Raw genomic sequence first — 19,169 nt, forward strand, 5'->3', positions numbered from 1 at the left:
ATCATTATGAAATATGCTATAATAGGTTATAACAACTCGATTCATTCCACAACCAAACTAACCCCAATCGAACTCACATTCGGCCATACAAAACTTAAAGACCCCCTAGAGATCTTGTATGTTAAACAAATGTATAGCGACTATTTACAAAAGCATAAGGAAAAACTAGCTTTAGTTTATGATAAAGTCAACGAAAATATAATTACTCATAAAAATAGGATTGTCAAAAAAATTAACGAAAATACAAAAAACCCTTTCAAAGTTGGTCAAACAGTCTACGAAAAAAGGGATCGTCTCAAAATATTGTAAACTATTGGACACTTATTCAAATCTTCGATTTATCCAACATTACGGTGGAATTCAATAAATTAATATCTAGCTATCGAAATATGAACACATCATTTAACAGTTCAACACACGGCAAAAGCTATTTACATGAAATCTCTAATCACAAATATATCTTAGATTATAAAATCAGTGAAACTCGTAAGAAGCTCAGGCAATTAATAACAATCCCGAATATTATAGAAAGGAGAGGTTTAATAAATGGATTAGGTTCCGTATAGAAATCAATAACAGGAAATCTAGATCAAAGTGACGCTAACAAATATGATAAAGCAATTCAAAATTTGAAAGACTCACAGCAGAACTTGATTGAAGTGGCAAATTCTCAAATCAGTTTAACAGAAAATTCAATAAATATCTTCAATAATTCTATGAGCAACATAATCAAGCACTCTTGGAGAATAAAATCAGCCAAATTAATTTCTGGATGAACTCATCAGCCATGGATTCATGGGATGATTTCAATTTTATTGTTCTAAACTCAGTTTTCACACACATTACTCTAGCAATAGACATCATAAACCAAATATTGAGCGATATAGAAATAGCTATTTCTTCTGCCCAAACAGGAACTCTTCATTCATCTATAATCTCACATAAAGAATTGAAAAAAGAACTGTTCAATATTCAAGCAAAAATTCAAAATAATAAATTACCCTTTGCCATTGAAGACGAAAATATCATTCAGTATTATGTTTGCATTAAAGTCAAAGGATTCATAGGTAAAAATCAAGTAAGATTCATTCTTGAAATTCCTTTTACGGAAATTAATAATTACAATTATTTTGAGCTATTTCCATTGCCAATTCTGAAAAATAACTCTTATCAAATTATCATCCCCCACACAAAATTCCTTTCCTTATGTGAAACAAAATACGCTCTATTCAACCGACCATGCAAAGAAGTTTTTCCCGCCAATTTCATATGCGAGGAAAATACAAAACCCATATCATCAAGCAACCCCTGTGAAGTCGAACTACTGGGTGTCACCAAAAACTACACGAGCTGCAGCCCAAAAGTTACCAATCTAAGGGGATCAAATGTCCATCAACAAGCCGTTGATTATTGGATTTTCGTTCCTCACGGCTGTGAAGTGAATGTGGACAAAGAAATTCTAAAAAACTGGAAGCATAGCCCCTCCAGAATGAACATTGTCCACTTACCGAACATAAAAATTCAAGAAATATCTGAATCAGAGACTCTTGAAAGAATTGATCAAGTTCCTTTAGAATTGGACGATATCGAACTTGATAACATAAGAAATATTGTACTGCAAATAGAACATTCAAAGAAACAAATTCTTTCAATGAAAAGTCCAATCATCCACTATGATAATTTGAGTCTTTACACATTGATAATATATGCAATCATAGTTTTTATAATTTTATGGTCTATAGTTAGTAAGTTTAATATAAGAAAAGAGGAAACCCCTTACACTAGGAAAAATAAAAATAATCCATTGAAGGATATTGAGCTCAAAAATTAGAATTTTCAAAATCCCCAATTTTCTCACTTAAGCGCGGAGGAGTTACATATTAGAATCCTCCTATCTTCATATAAAAGACCCATGGTTCATCTTGGGATATTGTATTACACTGATACTAGGAATTATCCTATGAGTAGGGGAATAGTAGGTTACATGTAATACTAATTACGATAGTTAAGGCATTATTGTATTGAATGTCGAGACTTTAACATTGTCCACTTCAACAATAGTCAATAAAGCTTTTTTAAAATCAAAGTTATTCATTAAGAAACATAAGTTGCAACCCTTGAGCCACAGTATTGGCGAATCCAAAAATCTAGACGCCCTCTGCCGACTGAATTACGAAACTACTTTGTCAGTACTGCAAAGTCAAAACAAGTTTAGTTCCTTATGTTTTTTCTTATCTCACGTTGTCCAACAAAGTATTATAATTATTATTTGGAGAAGTTATATCGGGATTATTGTCTGGGTTTCTGAATAGAAATATTGATTCCGAAAAAAAATTGGAAAAGGTATTTATACCAGTCCTTTCAACTGGCAGGAGTTAGGTTAAACGATTTTTCTTTCCGAGAGTTTTCTGCTAAAAGTGCTAAATTCAATTGATGATTTAGAAATACAATTTCATAATTTTCATACTTTCAAATGAATGCTTTTTCTCATCTGTAGAACTTGTTCCATGAGCTGAATCATATTTATGTCTCTTGAGATTTCAGTATGAGAAATACCTATATCATAACATGGAATTAAAATACTTTAAATAGAAACTTCACAAACTCAGAATATGCTGCCTCAACATTATTAGCTAGGTTTAATTCAAGAGAGAATCTGTGAAATAATAGGATTTTCCAGGTACAGTGGATCACCAATATCATCGCTCGATTTTATTCCACAATTCATCCTTTTCAAATGAAATATTTCCAAAGAATGTTGATCTTTCTTTACGAAACTTAATCAATCAATTCGCTTCCGATAATTCCGATAAATATCTTGATTTTCTAGAAAAACTCTGTTAGTCCGTACAAATCTCGAAAAGAGTACTGACAAACGTCAAAGTTTGTTTTCATTTCGCAGCGCCGTCAACGGTAATTGGATTCGCGAATACTCTGTGCTGCAAATCGAACGATGTGATAGAAACATCATTTTACAAATATTATGACGTATCAATTTGACAATGTTATCAAATAATCTTTTGGATTTTGAGATCTCATTATTTGTATCAATATTATTTCATACTGTATTCTGTGATAACTACAGATTGCCTGAGACTATTATACCCAAACACTACAAGTTGGAAATTTCAGCAAGCGTGGATGATGAGCTTTCTTTCAAAGGATCTCTCGAAATCGTAACTCAGTGTCTTAATGCTACAAAGACTATATCACTGCATAGAGATTGGGATCTCAAATTCGAGAAGATTGAAGTGAAAAAGATAGATACTGTACAAAGCTATGAAATAGGAGATGGTGTTACATTAAAGGAGATCTTATACAGTAAAACGGAAGAATTCATTATGATATCAACGATAGAGGAACTTGAGGAGAATCAGCATTATGTCATTTATTTTGAATTTGAAGGTAGGTTTCTATCTAATTTCTTTCTCAGTTACGACTTATACAATCGGATATTTTCGCAATAAATCAGTCAACTAAACTGCCAAGATGCTTTCTTCCTCTTACGACTTATTTAAGGCAAGCAGCAAAGATTATAGAGTAGAAAGATAGGAAACGAACTAAATACAGTGACATTATATACCACAGTGGCGAAAATAGACGTTCGCGTTTTTATTGGTTGGACCGTTTTCGACCTTAAATGGCGGACAATGTTTACATTTTTGACAGTTTGTGTGATTCTGTGCCAGCCCGTGCTATTCAAATCGTTCGAAAATTATTAGTTCGGACAAAAAATCGTCTTGATCTAATTTGAAATATGCTATAAATAGCTAAATTGTACTTTTTCACATTTCTGAACAATAATCTATGTTGGTAATTATTTGTTCATAAATTTGGACTGTGTATTTCGACCGTTGTTGACATTCATTTATTCATCTTAAAAAGGCTTCAAAAGAGCAAGGTGAGTGTGAAAACAAACAATATATTGTTATGAAAATATAATAAATTTGTAAGTATATTTCAGGTCCATTTTTCTCCTGAGATGTTGAAAAAAGATGGAACACAAGTTGAAAATTAATTTAGTCTCTTAAGATGAATTGAAACGTGAAGGACCTGCTTTTGAAAGGATCCCAAGAAAGCGATTGCCTCAATTTCACTGGAAGACTTATACCCTAGTATATCTGGTTACTCATGCGGCTTGCTTCTCCACTGAGAATCTACTGAAAAATCAATGCAACTTCTCAAGAGAATATACCTATGTAATTTTTGAGTAAAAGGAGTAGAAAGGGGAAAGTTGAGCTACATAAAGAGTACTTCCTAAACCTAAAAGAATGACAAGGTTGAGGTATAAAAACAAGTTCCAAAATGCGTAACCTGTAATATTCGTTATTTGATGTGTGTGAAGTTGGCCAACACTTTTCGATTTTCGAAAAAAAATTTCTTGGTCTGAATTGTGCTAGGTTTGTGCCGTTGAAATTTTTTCTTTATTCTTCACGGTTCTCAAAATATTTCACAAAATGTATTGAATGAGCCAGCCCAGCACTTGATGAATGAGTTTCGGCAACTGAAACAGTTTGTGCTATGCATGTACAGTGTTGTTCTGTTCAAATTTTTGCGAAAGTCCCTCTTATCTCCCGAAAAATCGAAAATGAAGAAAAAAGTTGGCCCAGCACTTTTGTTTTTTCTTCTCAAAAATCAGTGGAAATATTTGTGCTACATTCGTGCTGACTCGACAAAATATTTTCTCGAAAATTTTCCGGAAAATCTTGAAATTGAAAAAAAAAGTTAGCCCAGCAATTTCTCAATGAAATCATATGTGAACAATTGTGCTACACGTATGCTGACTTGTGCCGTTGAAATTCCCAGAAAAAACTTTCAATTTTTCCTTCAAATGGTGGATATCAGAAAAATCAGTAAATTGACTGAAAATGAGGAAAATTAGGCAACATGCCTAATATAAATACCGTTAATGTTGGCAACCCGCCATACACAACTTACTCATCAACTCATTTGCATAGCGTCATAAATCATCAGAAGTGTATCACGATAACAATGTTCAATGTTCACTTACAACAGATACCAGCAAAACTAAACTTCTCAACGAGCTGTTAGATTGCTTCAACCTCACTAGAACGTCTGACATTGCAACTAGAGTCTACACTAATGTGAATGGTGTCACTTCCACATCCAAAGTTGATTATATCATCTCCAGTTCTGATCTCTGTAATTACAAGTGTACTGTTTTTGAGCCTCACATAAGTGACCATAAGGCAATGTTGTTAAAACTGTATTTGAAGCCTGTATCTGCTCCAAAGACCAGAATGTCCATCATAAATGTTGATCAGAGCAACCTGAACAGGTTGATTGTATGCTTGTCAGATAGTAATTATGTAGATCTTTACTCGTAGAGCGATGCTGACTTAGGGAGATCGGCCACCGAATGCGAAGTTGAGCGAAGCTGAGAGTTTTCAATGCTAAATGATGAGGTACGTCACTCGATTCGTAGCTTGTCGATTATATTAGTACTGAAAATGCTCAGCTTCGCGCAACTTCGCATTCGGTGGCCGATCCGCCTTATGCTTTGAATCATTCAGCAATGAAATCTTGTACTTTATCGATGTGTGTTGTCCTGTAAAAAATGTTCTTGCAACCAATTTTCGTAAAAATTGGATAACATTTGAAATAAAGCAGAGCAAACAGAACTTGAGCAATTTATATTGGCTTCACTCAGTAGTACGTTCACCGTTCACTTTAATAAAATATAAAAATGCAAAACTGCAGCACATCTCACTAATAAAGAAAGTTGAAATGAAATATTACAGTTCAAAAATTGATAACTCTGATAATAAGAACAAGAACATGATAACGATACGACGTTCGATCGAAGTAGACGTGTCATCGAACGCTCCGTTTTATCTGCAAAAGTGTTTCTAAATACGTTACGAAATTTCAGATTTTTTACTGGAATTTCAGTTCAATTCAGTTGATTGTTTCAAACGGATTTTTGTTTTTGGAATTTATTGTCTTTTTTCCATTTGAAAGATGTCTTCTTGTAATGTTTGTAAGGAATCCATAACAAGGAGAAACCCAGGTGTTGATTGTTCGGGTAAATGTGGAAGTGCTTATCACGCGAATGGAACATGTTGTGATGTTAAGAAAGGTTAGCTAGCGGTTATCAAGGAGATATAGGAAAGGAGGCGCAAGTGGAGATCGGGAATAGGGGAGACTCGGGAGTGTTGATACATTTTTTGGAATTTTTATTTTGGAAACTGAATTATATGAAGAAACAGGACTTTTCTTATATTATATAATTTTTCAATTAATCGTTCAACAAAATAAATATAGAAGTCTCAAAATATAAACATCTCATTCTGTACAGAACGTTGAACACAAAAATATGCAAACTGTCTCAAGCCTCCCCACATATGGGATGATTGATACGATATACTGGGAGGCATGAGACACAAATTGAAAATATAAGTCCCATTGGCATCACTTGCAAATGTCACATATAAACATTTTTGTGCCTTTTCTAACACCGGCAAATTCTTCGGCGCGCCATTGCGAGCACACCTAACACCTGATCCAGAATTCGTTTGATCTAGAGGATGAAAATGAACCATTGCAATATACATAGGCTACATCTTCGCCCTCTCTGTCATATTCCTCAATTGTGTCATCCTTATTTTCCGAAATACCCCGGTCTACATACGCTTTCTTTCGTATACCTCTTTTGTTTGATTTTCTTGGTTCTTGTTCTGCCTCGGCTATGTATGCTGCTGGATGTACTAGAATTATTTAGCTCAGTAGGTAGGTCAGCAATGATACTGGCTTGCTTTGGACCCATAGGTTTAGAAAAATCAGGAAATGGTTGGTTAGTCACTTCCGCACAAGTCGGCCTCGTTAAATACATGAGGATTGTACGGATAAATTCCAGTTGTTAAAAATCCCCTTGATATGTTGGAATGTGAAAAACCCTTCATGTAGGCCTATCCAACTAGATACGGAATATTTTTTGAAGATGATACATGTATCAAGCCTCCCCACGAGAAATGTCTCAAACCTCCCTGAAAGCAATTTTTAAAGTGATTTATATTTTCATCTTACACTCATATATTTTGAAAACCGAATAAAACTGTAAATTGAGTAGTTTTATGCATATTTCCCAGTGAAATGTTTGTTTATGCCGAAGAATTAATGCATGACCATAAAACCCTCAGGTAACTTGAGTAAAAACTTACAATTTCTCACCTCGAAACACTCTTTGTTGAATATTTCACAAACTACTGTTAGCCTCACAGATTAACGTCACGCAATGCCCTCTGCCAAAGAATAGTGTTCACTAGTATAATACTTTTGAAAACGGCTACAGACCGCGGATATAAGCCTGTATCAAGCCTCCCCATGTATCAATGCTCCCTAGTCTCCCCTACTCGGCTGCGTCCAATGAAGTCACAATAGCGTGCATTGGCGTAGATAGAATAGAAATTTCAATTTAGATATAAACAGACGAAATTGGAGGTTATATGTACATTTTTAAGCAGACTGATGTGATCCGTAGAGAAAACGTTGGTTTTTACCATAATGCATTGTAACGTGACAATTGCCCTGAAGGGCGTTCGAGCATGAAACTCTACTTCTAATTTCTCAAGGGGGGCTTGATTACCCCAGCAACAAAATTCCCAGTCAGGCTTTTCACAATATATTATTTAAAATAATTACAATGTACAATCTGAAAATCAGTCGTAATGACAGGAATTTAAAGTTTACAGTCTCTCAAAATTTCACAACTTAGATCTACTTAGCTTAAGTGAGTTCAAGCAACAGATCTGTCCCTGTTGGGCGTGGGTTTCCTGTAGTATTCGATAATGTGCAGCCTAGAGTTGAATTTCAGCCCAAGGTTGATGATTCTGCTTTAAACCAAAATCGTACTTTCACAGTCAGACACCTGCATTTCAGTCCAAATTCTATTAAGCCTCAAGCTCCGTTCAAATGCTGTGCCTCAATCCAAAGTTGCATTCCAAATTCTTGTCAGACACATAAGCACCCAGCTCCGGTACAGAAATTGGAGCTCCAGTCCAAAAATTTGAGCTCCGGACCAAAAAGCGAGACAATATTGTTAACCTCGCCAACTTAAAGTTCATTAATTTCAGAATAATCAATCGATGAGTTCCGATAAGATATTTCGACAGATAACCTTCTTCCTTGAGGGAAAAAGCGGAAAAGAAAGAACCTTCGAGAGATTTTCAATGCGCAGACGAATGAAAGATCACAGAGGCGCGAGACACAGAGTTAATGTGTGTCAACGTAAAGATGTGGTTCGCGAAAATCAGCGGCGTTGCAATAATAAGGTGTTAAGCATGGGCGTGCAAGTCGTTGCACACACCTCTCATCAGGAAAGAAAAAAAAATTTGCAAAAATTTTTTTTTATAAAACATGCTGAAGGCTGAACACAGTGAAGGCTACTTGAAAATAATGTGAAAATGAAGAACGCTGAAGGCGATTCAAGAGGTAAAATGCTGAAGGCTATTTGAAATTTCGAAGACAATGAAAACGCTGAAGGCGACTTAAAACTAAAACTTATAAACTAGGAAAAGGTAAAAGATATCTAGTCACTGAAGGTGGCTAGATACCGGCATGTCCAGCTAGATATGAGGTAAAAATACAAAACCGATTCAACTAAAGATATTAAATAATGGGCCGAAATTTTTTTAATAATTTTTTTTGCAAACTAAAAGAGAAACTTCATCGAAACCCGAATCGAAGATTTCGATGAAGGCGCTGGACAAGGAGGATATTCTTTAACTAAGGTCGCTTCCCCTGCGACCCCCATCACATCTTAGAGTGGTGATGTCCGTATCGAGAGTCACAATCGGTATAAGAAAGAAAAATCAAAATTTTTCATGTCAAAGGTCGGTATCGTCACAAGTCATAATCGGAACATTCAGTGGTCCGCGTGGGCAAAAAGCTACGGCTTAGTGCACGACCAACTGATAACTCGTCGGGAGTTTTACAAGGAAGAAAGAGTCAAAATCCGTAAGAAAAAAAAAAAGGTAGCTCAGCGTGCCCTATCCAGGACGCACACTAGCCCGATAAAGATGTCAGAGTCGGTAAGATTTTAAGAAAAGACATAGTCGGTAGGATTTTAAAGAAAAGACATAGTCGGTAGGATTTTAAGACATAGTCGGTAAGATTTTAAAGAAAAGACATAGTCGGTAAGATTTTAAAGAAGAGACATAGTCGGTAAGATTTTAAAGAAGAGACATAGTCGGTAAGATTTTAAAGAAAAGACATAATTGGTATGTAATCTTCGGTAAAGAGTCATCATCAACGATGAACAGTCAAATCCGGTGTAAATGAAGACAGCAAGTTTGCAGTCTGTCTCACTTAAGATGTTAAACGTGAAATGTGAAGGTGATCTAACAAAATATTTCGAAATCACTTCCCAACCCATCCTCTCCATTGAAGTGAATGAAAAGCTCGCGGTAAAAGTTTGTTGGGCGCCAGCAGGTGTAAAACCTGCAAAGTCAAAAATAGGGGAAAACATTTCAATCCGGTGCTCAGAAAATGTATCTGCATCAGTGACGCAAAATTTAAAATTAAACTCCAAAATACACCGTTGGATACAACAAGATTTTTTCAACTGCATATCCGCAATATATTCCAGACAAATTAACGGCAATTTCATGCAAAGCTAAGACAAATACGATAGGAAGGTCGAAAAGGTACGATAAAGAAATTGCCAATCAAGTAAATAATCCTGTGCACCGGAAAGAGTGAATTTAATGGTCATGTTCGTGTTCGTCAGAGTCGGTAGGTACATCATGAGTTAGATCAGGTTTAAGATGTTTAACATGGAAGTTACCCAGTTTGTGTCCGTCTAGATCTTTCAAGGCATAGACCAATGGGGAGATAACTTCATCGACAATACAAGGAATATACTTTGGAGCGAACTTAGCAGAAAACTTATTCGATGCATCCGAGAGGACAAAGTTCTTCCTCCAAACCCTATCACCTACAGCATAACGAACGTCACGCTTCCTCAGATTATAGCGATTTGCATTCTTCTTATATGCATCAAAGAGTCTACGCTGAACAGTCTTATAAAGGTCCGGAAGCTTTTTGAGTTGTAGAGATGGGTCCAAAAACTTATTTTCCACTTCAATCAAATTACTAGCGTTATCTGAAATCAAACCAAAGAAAGCACCGTCAGTGGGAACGTTTCTGCCAAAGCACAAATAAGATGGAGAATAACCCGTGACTTCATGCCTTGCCAATCTGATAGCTTGTGCAATTTGATAGAGATTCTGATCCCAAGTATTATGCTTTTCATCGATGAAAGATCTAATTGCGGTTGTTATCGTTTTATTGACTCGTTCAGTGGGATTAATTTGTGGAAAATACCTTGCATTGTACCAGATTTTTTGTACGTTATATTTCAAATTCTTAAATTCATTGGAAGTGAATTGAACTCCATTATCTACAACTATGATCTGCGGAACACCAAACATAAGGAAAACCTGATTCTCAATGAACTTGACAACACCCTTTGAGGTGGCTCTAGCCATAGGATGCACTAAGACAAACTTGGTGAACCAATCTGTAACTACAAGGACGTACTGATTACCATTCTTCGATCTGGGATATGGACCCAACAAGTCGGCAGATATTAACTGGAAGGGAAAATTTATATTGCGATAATTACCAGTTAAACCAGCTTGTGGCAAATTATCCGACTTGCACGAAGCACATACCTTACATTTACGAATATATAATTTTACGGAATTCCTCATTTTCGGCCAGTAGTATAATTGGGAGAGTCTAGAGAGTTTTAAATACACCAAAGTGTCCAGCTAAAGGGTCGTCATGATACTTATTCAGAAGTTCCAGCCTATTTTCTGTCGGAACCACAATTTTCCAATCTGCAGACGCATCCGAGAGCCTAGATCTACTCATGATGTGTTTATATAAGACATTTCCTGAAACCTTGAAATCAGGGAAGGACTCAGGGTTCCTAGAAACCCTATCACACATGGTTCGGTACCAAAGATCCGGTTTCAACCTATTCAGATCCAGAACAGCTGTTTCAGGAATTCTAGACAAGGAATCAGCCACGGTATTGAGGGAGCCACTGCGATGAAGTATTTTGAAACGGTGACAGGACAAACGAACAATCCACCTTGCAATCCTAGGAGAAGGGTTCTTCATAGAGTGCAGCCACTGTAGTGATGAATGATCCGTTATTACAGTGAATTCAGTTCCTTCAATGTAGGGACGAAATCGATCGATAGAGAGAAGAATAGAAAGAAGCTCCTTCTCAGTCGTTGTGTAATTTCGCTGACACTTGGTTAAAGTCCTGCTGAAATATGCTATGGGATGTTCAACACCGTCGTTTTCCTGAAATAGAACACTGCCTACACCCACATCAGAGGCATCACAGGCTAAAAAGAAAGGCTTTGTAAAATCTGGGCTAGCTAGAATTGGAGTTGAGGTCAGCATCTGCTTGACCGTTCTGAATGCAGCATCAGCCTCGTCCGTCCACTGTACTGGTTGTCCCTTTTTGCGACCTTTTAACAAATCTGAAATAGGAGCACACACTGTCGAGAAGTTTTTCAAGAAACGTCGATAATATCCAACAAGACCAATCAATCTTCTAATTTGTGTAGCATTGGTAGGAATTGGATACTCCACGATTGACTTGATTTTATCGGGATCTGTTCTGAGACCTTGTTCATCCACCAAAAATCCTAGAAATTTAAGTGAGGGACGACAGAAATGACACTTTTCGAAGTTAACCGTCAAGTTTGCCTCTTGAAGGCGCTTAAAAAGTTCTCTCAGAACCCAAATATGAGTCTCAAAATCGGGAGTTGCTATAATGACGTCATCTAAATAATAAAAGACATATGGCTCAAGAGATGACATATTACAATTACATATTACATATTACAATATCCATAAGACGGCACATAGCTTGAGACGCGTTATTTAAGCCAAAGGGAAGGACATTGAAGCAAAATAACCCACGACCCTGAACGGCGAATGTCGTTTTCAACTTGGATTCCTCATCAAGCGGAATTTGAAAAAATGCAGACTACAAATATATGGACGACAAAAATGAGGCATTGCGAACCTTACCAATTATTGAATCGATTAAAGGCATAGGATATGAATCAGGAACAGTAACCGAGTTTAACCTCCTACCATCAAAGCAAACCCTATATGAACCATCTTTCTTGGCAACCAGCCAAAGAGGAGATAGCCAAGGTGAAACTGTTGTCACAGGTTCAATGATACCAAGTTCCAACATTTCATCTATCTGTTCATCGTTGATTGCATAGCCGGTGAAAGGGGATACTGCCGTTGACGTATTGGAGAGCCTTCAGTCTTGATAGAATATGTGAGAAGGTGCGTTCTACCAATTCTATCCTTGGGTCCTATGGTCCCATATAATTTGATTACTCCGTCCAAAATATCCTTCTGCAAGGGTGACAAATCATCAGCAGGCTTGATTGCATGAACTGCAGCAGTGCTGAGAAATGATGAATTATAGGAAGAGTTAGTGAAATCCAACTTGATATTAAAAGCTTTAACGAAATCCATTCCGAGAATCATTTCTTGCGAGATAGAAGGAACTACCAAAAACCTGAGAGCTTTCGAGAGACCGTTCAATTCGATATTCAGAGTCACGTAACCCAGAGTGCTCTGCAATGTTCCGTCAGCCGTGGTAAGGTGCAAGGAAACATCATAATTTAAAGGGATATTGAGTTTCTTCAACATAAACAAGGAAGGAGAACCAAGAATTGACACATTACTGCCGCTGTCTAGCAATGCCAAAACGCTTTCCGTAGATATTTTGACTCTAAGATAAGGTCTATTGTCATCGTTAAGTCTTTCCAGTAAGTGGCATACAGAATGAGCAGGATCTTTGAGATTGTTATCTGAATGATGAGGCCTTTTATCAGAAAAGGAGGTTTTTATCGTCTCTAACCAGTTGTTAAAGTCCTCGCGATTAAATTTATTTACTGTTCGGTGTTTCGAGTCGATGTGGCAGTACTTGAACGCCGATTCACGCTGTCTGCCGTAACGTGACCAGCAGCTACGTTTTTTGAACATTTGAAGCACTTCGATTTTACAATTCCGCTTGCTCCACAACCGAAACAAAATCTATTCCTCCTGGCTTGCCTACAGGCGGAATACTTGTGACCAGATTTTTTACAATTCCAACAGGAAATCAAATTGAGTTCAGAAACGGCTTGCGACTTTATTTTGTTTAAGCCCAAAGTATCCTCTATTCTCTTACACAAGGAAGTTAAATCAGATATTGTGTCAATGTCTCTCAAAACTAAAGCCTTCAGATAATCTGGTTGCAAATTTGACCGAATAATGTTAACTATTTCCTTGTCTTGGGGTTTTGTATTCAAGCGATGGAATTGTGCCTCTAGTGAAGATATGAAAATGCTAGCGCTTTCTCCTGGACGTTGTTTCCTCGATTTTATTTCGTCAAGCATAACCTGATCATGATTCGAATGCAAAAAAGATTCCTTAAGCGCATCCACCAATTCTGACCATTTACTAAAAGATTTTCTGACGAAGTGGTTATGCCACCAAGCATCTGACTCAAATAAGTCAGCGGCGGAATCAAATAAATCTGCATCAGAGCAGCCACGAGAAACTTTCAACGTATCTAACAGTTCAAGAAAAGGCATTAAAGGCTCTCTTCCAGAGAATTTCTTTAAGTTCCATTTATAAACAGGCACTTTACTACAGTGAGGCTGTGTTGAGACAATACCGGTAGAGGATGAGGAGGAGGCAATAGGTTTAACTGAGGACTTGCGCTCATCAAGTTCTGCTTCTAATTCAATGATCTGAAACATCATATCACGTTTTTGATCTTCTTCAGTAACCTCTTCAACAGAAATCCGCTTTAATCTCCCAGAACAATGACATAATCTATCTTCAAGTCTTTTAAATTCAGAAACATTAGACTTAGACGTTAATTTAGATATTTTTAAGGACAAGTCTAAAATTGATTGTGAAAGTTCCTCAAAGTTTTCCTTTATCGTAAAAATGTCCTGAATTTCAGAAAAACTTCGATCTCCTCTTTCCTGCGCCAAGAGACCTCTCAAAATTTTGCGATTTCGCTCAACAGTATTTTTGTTATCCCTTCCTAAACGTATAGCAACCTCATACGCGAGTTCATGAGCTTTCAAAAAGTCGGGGTTCATAATTCCAACAATTCAAATGCAAGATATAAAAAAAATACAACAATAGCAAAGGTTCCAGAACTATTCAAATCAAAAAGAAAAAGTGAAAGTAATGTGAGGTGTGCAAGCTTGAGAGACTGATAGGTTTCTTTAAACTGATGAAAAATGTCGCTGGGTTTCTCGGGCCCCACGCTGTGTGCGCCAAATGTGTAACGTGACAATTGCCCTGAAGGGCGTTCGAGCATGAAACTCTACTTCTAATTTCTCAAGGGGGGCTTGATTACCCCAGCAACAAAATTCCCAGTCAGGCTTTTCACAATATATTATTTAAAATAATTACAATGTACAATCTGAAAATCAGTCGTAATGACAGGAATTTGAAGTTTACAGTCTCTCAAAATTTCACAACTTAGATCTACTTAGCTTAAGTGAGTTCAAGCAACAGATCTGTCCCTGTTGGACGTGGGTTTCCTGTAGTATTCGATAATGTGCAGCCTAGAGTTGAATTTCAGCCCAAGGTTGATGATTCTGCTTTAAACCAAAATCGTACTTTCACAGTCAGACACCTGCATTTCAGTCCAAATTCTATTAAGCCTCAAGCTCCGTTCAAATGCTGTGCCTCAAGCCAAAGTTGCATTCCAAATTCTTGTCAGACACATAAGCACCCAGCTCCGGTACAGAAATTGGAGCTCCAGTCCAAAAATTTGAGCTCCGGACCAAAAATTTGAGCTCCGGACCAAAAAGCGAGACAATATTGTTAACCTCGCCAACTTAAAATTCATTAATTTCAGAATAATCAATCGATGAGTTCCGATAAGATATTTCGACAGATAACCTTCTTCCTTGAGGGAAAAAGCGGAAAAGAAAGAACCTTCGAGAGATTTTCAATGCTCAGACAAATGAAAGATCACAGAGGCGCGAGACACAGAGTTAATGTGTGTCAACGTAAAGATGTGGTTCGCGAAAATCAGCGGCGTTGCAACAATAAGGTGTTAAGCATGGGCGTGCAAGTCGTTGCAGCATCAGAAACTTCTACATCCGGAGTTATTAAATCGAATTTATCACACAAATATCTGATACAGTTTACGAGAACAGTGAGTGCAGACATTTAAGATTTGAAGTACACCAACAGCAATATACCTAGTTCTGAAGTTCTGTACAGAGGCATATGAGTTAAATGAAAAGAAGAAAAAATGTCGCTATATGATTATGTGACCTATATGGGTGTAAGGGGGAAGGATGCGTTTTATAGCCTCTCCTCTCTAATGCCAACCTCACCTACTCGCGGTGCACCCTGTTCTTACGAACGAGGCTGTGGCGACCGAACATGAGCGGTATAACTCTGTTTCCCACAATTACGCAGCCTAAACATTGGCTTGAGCAGGAAATGGCTCTCTGTGTTGCTCAAGTAACGTCTCAGACCTTGCCGTCTCAGGATACCTGTGCCACAAGATAATCTAGTCGTAACCGCAACCAAAGTTGCACTGACAGCGTTACCAGTGCAGCTTTTGAACACCTTCTAACGCAGCTCCTACAAAAAGATGGATCAGTCGAACAGGAGAAAATTCGTATCCGGAGGTAAAATACCCTCCCATTCGGATCTCCGGGGGAGGGTGCCTGAGCGAGTGAATCATCGAACAAACACCAATGAAAAGCACATAGCTTTTGCAGCATGGAACGTCAGAACCTTGCTAGACAACCCCAAGGCCGACCGACCAGAGAGGCGTACTGCCCTAATCGATAAGGAACTGCAACGAACATCCATTGCAATTGTTGCCTTAAGCGAGACACGCTTTTCGTACGAAGGTAGCTTGGTAGAACAAGCGTATACTTTTTTCTGGAAGGGCTTGCCGGAAGGCGAAATCAGACAACATGGCGTAGGCTTTGCCATTAGAAACGACCTGGCCGCCAAACTTACCGAAAATTCAGTTGGTATCTCAGAACGTTTAATGACTCTACGCTTTCCTGCAGCGAATAACACGTTTATGAACATCATTGCAGTATACGCACCCACTTTGAACTCCTCTGACAACTTAAAGGACACTTTTTACGAAACACTCGTTGCTACATTAAGTAAAATTCCAAAACGGGAACGAATCATTCTCCTTGGAGACTTCAACGCCAGAGTGGGCAGATGTCAAGACTCAGAACAATGGCCGGGAATAATAGGGAAACACGGCACGGACAGCATTAATTCGAATGGAGAACGTCTGCTGGCTCTTTGTGCAGAACACAATCTGTGTATAACGAACACCTATTTTATTACAAGACCCAATTCAAGGGGGACCTGGCGCCACCCGCGCTCAGGGCATTGGCATACCCTCGACTATGTGATCGTGAGACGGAAAGATCTGAAAGAGGTGTTGGTCACTAAACCCAGAGTAGATCTGGAGTGCTGGACTGATCATAGGCTGGTAATCTCGAGAATGAAAATCTCAATGCGCCCAAAATACCAAAGCAAGCCAAAGTATCTAAGAGAGCGCCTTCAAATATCCAAACTACAAAACCCTTCCTCAAAGGACAGATTCACAGCTACCGTCAAAGATAGCCTAACACCACCGGATTATAACGACGACATTGAGACTCATTGGCTCCGTTTCAAGTCATCCCTTACAAATACAGCGAAAGAAATACTGGGCACAGAACGCTCCCGAAAATCCCCAGACTGGTTTGCCGACAGCGAAACTCATATCGCATCCCTTTTGGACGCAAAACACAAAGCGATGAAAACCGCAATTAACAAGCCCGGCGATGTTGCAGCCCAAATAAGTTTTATAAACATAAAACGCGAGGTCCGTCCAGAAATAAGAAAAATCAAGGATAGCTGGTGGAAAGAAAAAGCTACTGAAATACAAGCTTACGCCGATAACCATGACTACAGGCGTTTTTTCGAAGCTATTAAAACTGTTTACGGTCCAAGCAGAAAAGCTAGCTTTCCTATAAGAGATGCTCATGGAGCTATTCTAACTGATGATACAAAAATTCTCGAAAGATGGAAGGAGCATTACTCACAGGTCTTGAATCAAAATAACGACTCGGATTTGTCCATTTTAGACCTGCTCCCTGCGTATAGTCCGATGACATCGCTTGATGACGAAATCTCAATGTCGGAAATCATAAATGCGATTAAAAATATGAAAAATGATAAGTCACCTGGTCTAGACGGCATTCCAGCGGAGATATTCAAAGCCTTGGATGAGGACATTGTCAATAGTCTCCTAATACTATTCCGCAAGATCTGGGAACAGGGAGATGTGCCACAAGACTTCAGAGACGCTTTAGTTATCAACCTCTATAAGAACAAAGGCGATACGTCGAATTGCAACAATTACAGGGGCATATCGTTGCTTAATGTGGCCGGTAAAATTCTCTCGAAGATTATGGCTAATCGGCTGGTTCCACTCTTAGAGAAGCTTTTACCTGAATCCCAGTGCGGCTTTCGACCAAATCGAGGTACGGTGGACTTAATTTTTACACTGCGACAGCTACAAGAAAAGGCCCGTGAACAACAATCAAGGATTTATACAGCCTTCATCGATTTAAGTAAGGCGTTCGATTCGGTGAATCGGAGAGCGCTATGGAAAATCATGGCACGTCTTGGAGTACCCGAAAAATTCCTAGCAGTGTGTAAAAGCCTTCATACCAACAACACCGCTAGAATACAGCATAATGGCTCTACAACCGACCACTTCTCAACCAACTCTGGAATAAAACAAGGCTGCGTATTAGCGCCTTTACTGTTCAATATTTTCGCCATAGCTGTATCGATAATTGCTGACATGAGCATGCCCGTAAGAGGTGTTGGGATAAGATTCAGATTTGATGGAGGCCTGTTTAACCTGAAGCGCCTCAGAGCAAAAACCCGTACCAAGTTTATCACGGAACTTCAATATGCAGACGACTGTTCACTCATCGCTAGCAGCTCAGAGGATCTACAGATGATGATGGACACCTATAAACATATATACGAAGCTTTAGGCCTCATACTCAATATTGACAAGACCAAAATCCTGGTAAGTCCGCCAGAAAGCCTTCAAACAGATATCAGCCTGGATAATGAAACTCTAGAACAGGTCGAGCAGTTCAAATACTTGGGAAGCTTCATGAATACTAGGGGTAACCTTGACACGGAAATACACAACCGTATCAATTCGGCATCACGGGCATTCTGGAAGCTGAAGGACAGAGTGTTTCAAAATATGTTGGGGGAATACCATGTGTTGTATGTGCGAGTCCAGCAAAATCAAAAAACTGAATCAGTATTCAATTGAGTGGCCAATATTGTACTCCAATCTTGCATCGTTGCCGTCCAAATACAATGAACTTCTCTTATTGGTCCAGGAGCAGAAGCCGATGATGATATTTCTCGCAGAAACTTGGCTCCACCCTGGAATTCCTGATGGCTGCTATTCGATTCCTGGTTATTCTCTATATCGTTGTGATAGTGTTACAACTCCGGGTTATGCTGGTGTGTGTATATACCTCTTGGAGTCAACATTTTCCTTTTATAGTGTATCGGAATACTCCCTCAATACGCCTGGTATAGACAATATTTTTATCGATATAAAATCGAATAACTTATCACTCAGTGTTGGCTGCATCTATCGTCCCCGTCCGTCACCGTTCGATCAGGTTATGTTCGATCACTTGGAGAGCGTATCCCATGGGGAGAGCAATGTGCTCATAACCGGAGACTTCAATCTTGGTGACATTCGTAAGTGGCCTCTTTTGAGAATGCCACCTCCAGGCTCTCCATCTTTACCCTTCGTCGAGATGCTTAATCGAAGCAGTTTTAAACAAATCGTTGAGGAGCCAACTAGGTTCAGGGTGGGCCAGTCTCCAACTATGCCCGATCTCTTTCTCGTTACTGATGTTGATATGGTATCTGGTCTGAATTACCTGTCACCTGTTGCAAAGTCTGATCACGTAGTTCTTTCAACAAAGATTCAGTTGAGATCGACAAACCAGCCACAAAGTCGGGAAGCAAGGGTGAAAATAACAAATTATGATGAGGTTAATCGAATT

General features: G+C 38.4%; 1 protein-coding gene across 1 annotated transcript in view; it reads left to right on the forward strand.

The window, feature by feature from the left end:
- The first annotated feature begins 2,958 nt into the window (after positions 1 to 2,958).
- The window catches only part of LOC123313174 (aminopeptidase N-like), a 149,307-nt gene continuing 133,096 nt past the window's right edge, over positions 2,959 to 19,169 (forward strand). Inside the window, exon 1 of the mRNA XM_044897924.1 lies at positions 2,959 to 3,405. Coding sequence (XP_044753859.1) covers positions 3,003 to 3,405 — 403 coding nt within the window. The 5' untranslated portion in view covers positions 2,959 to 3,002. The remainder of the gene's footprint in view (positions 3,406 to 19,169) is intronic.

Source organism: Coccinella septempunctata, chromosome 5 (assembly GCF_907165205.1).
Source record: "Coccinella septempunctata chromosome 5, icCocSept1.1, whole genome shotgun sequence".
NCBI lineage: Eukaryota > Metazoa > Arthropoda > Insecta > Coleoptera > Coccinellidae > Coccinella > Coccinella septempunctata.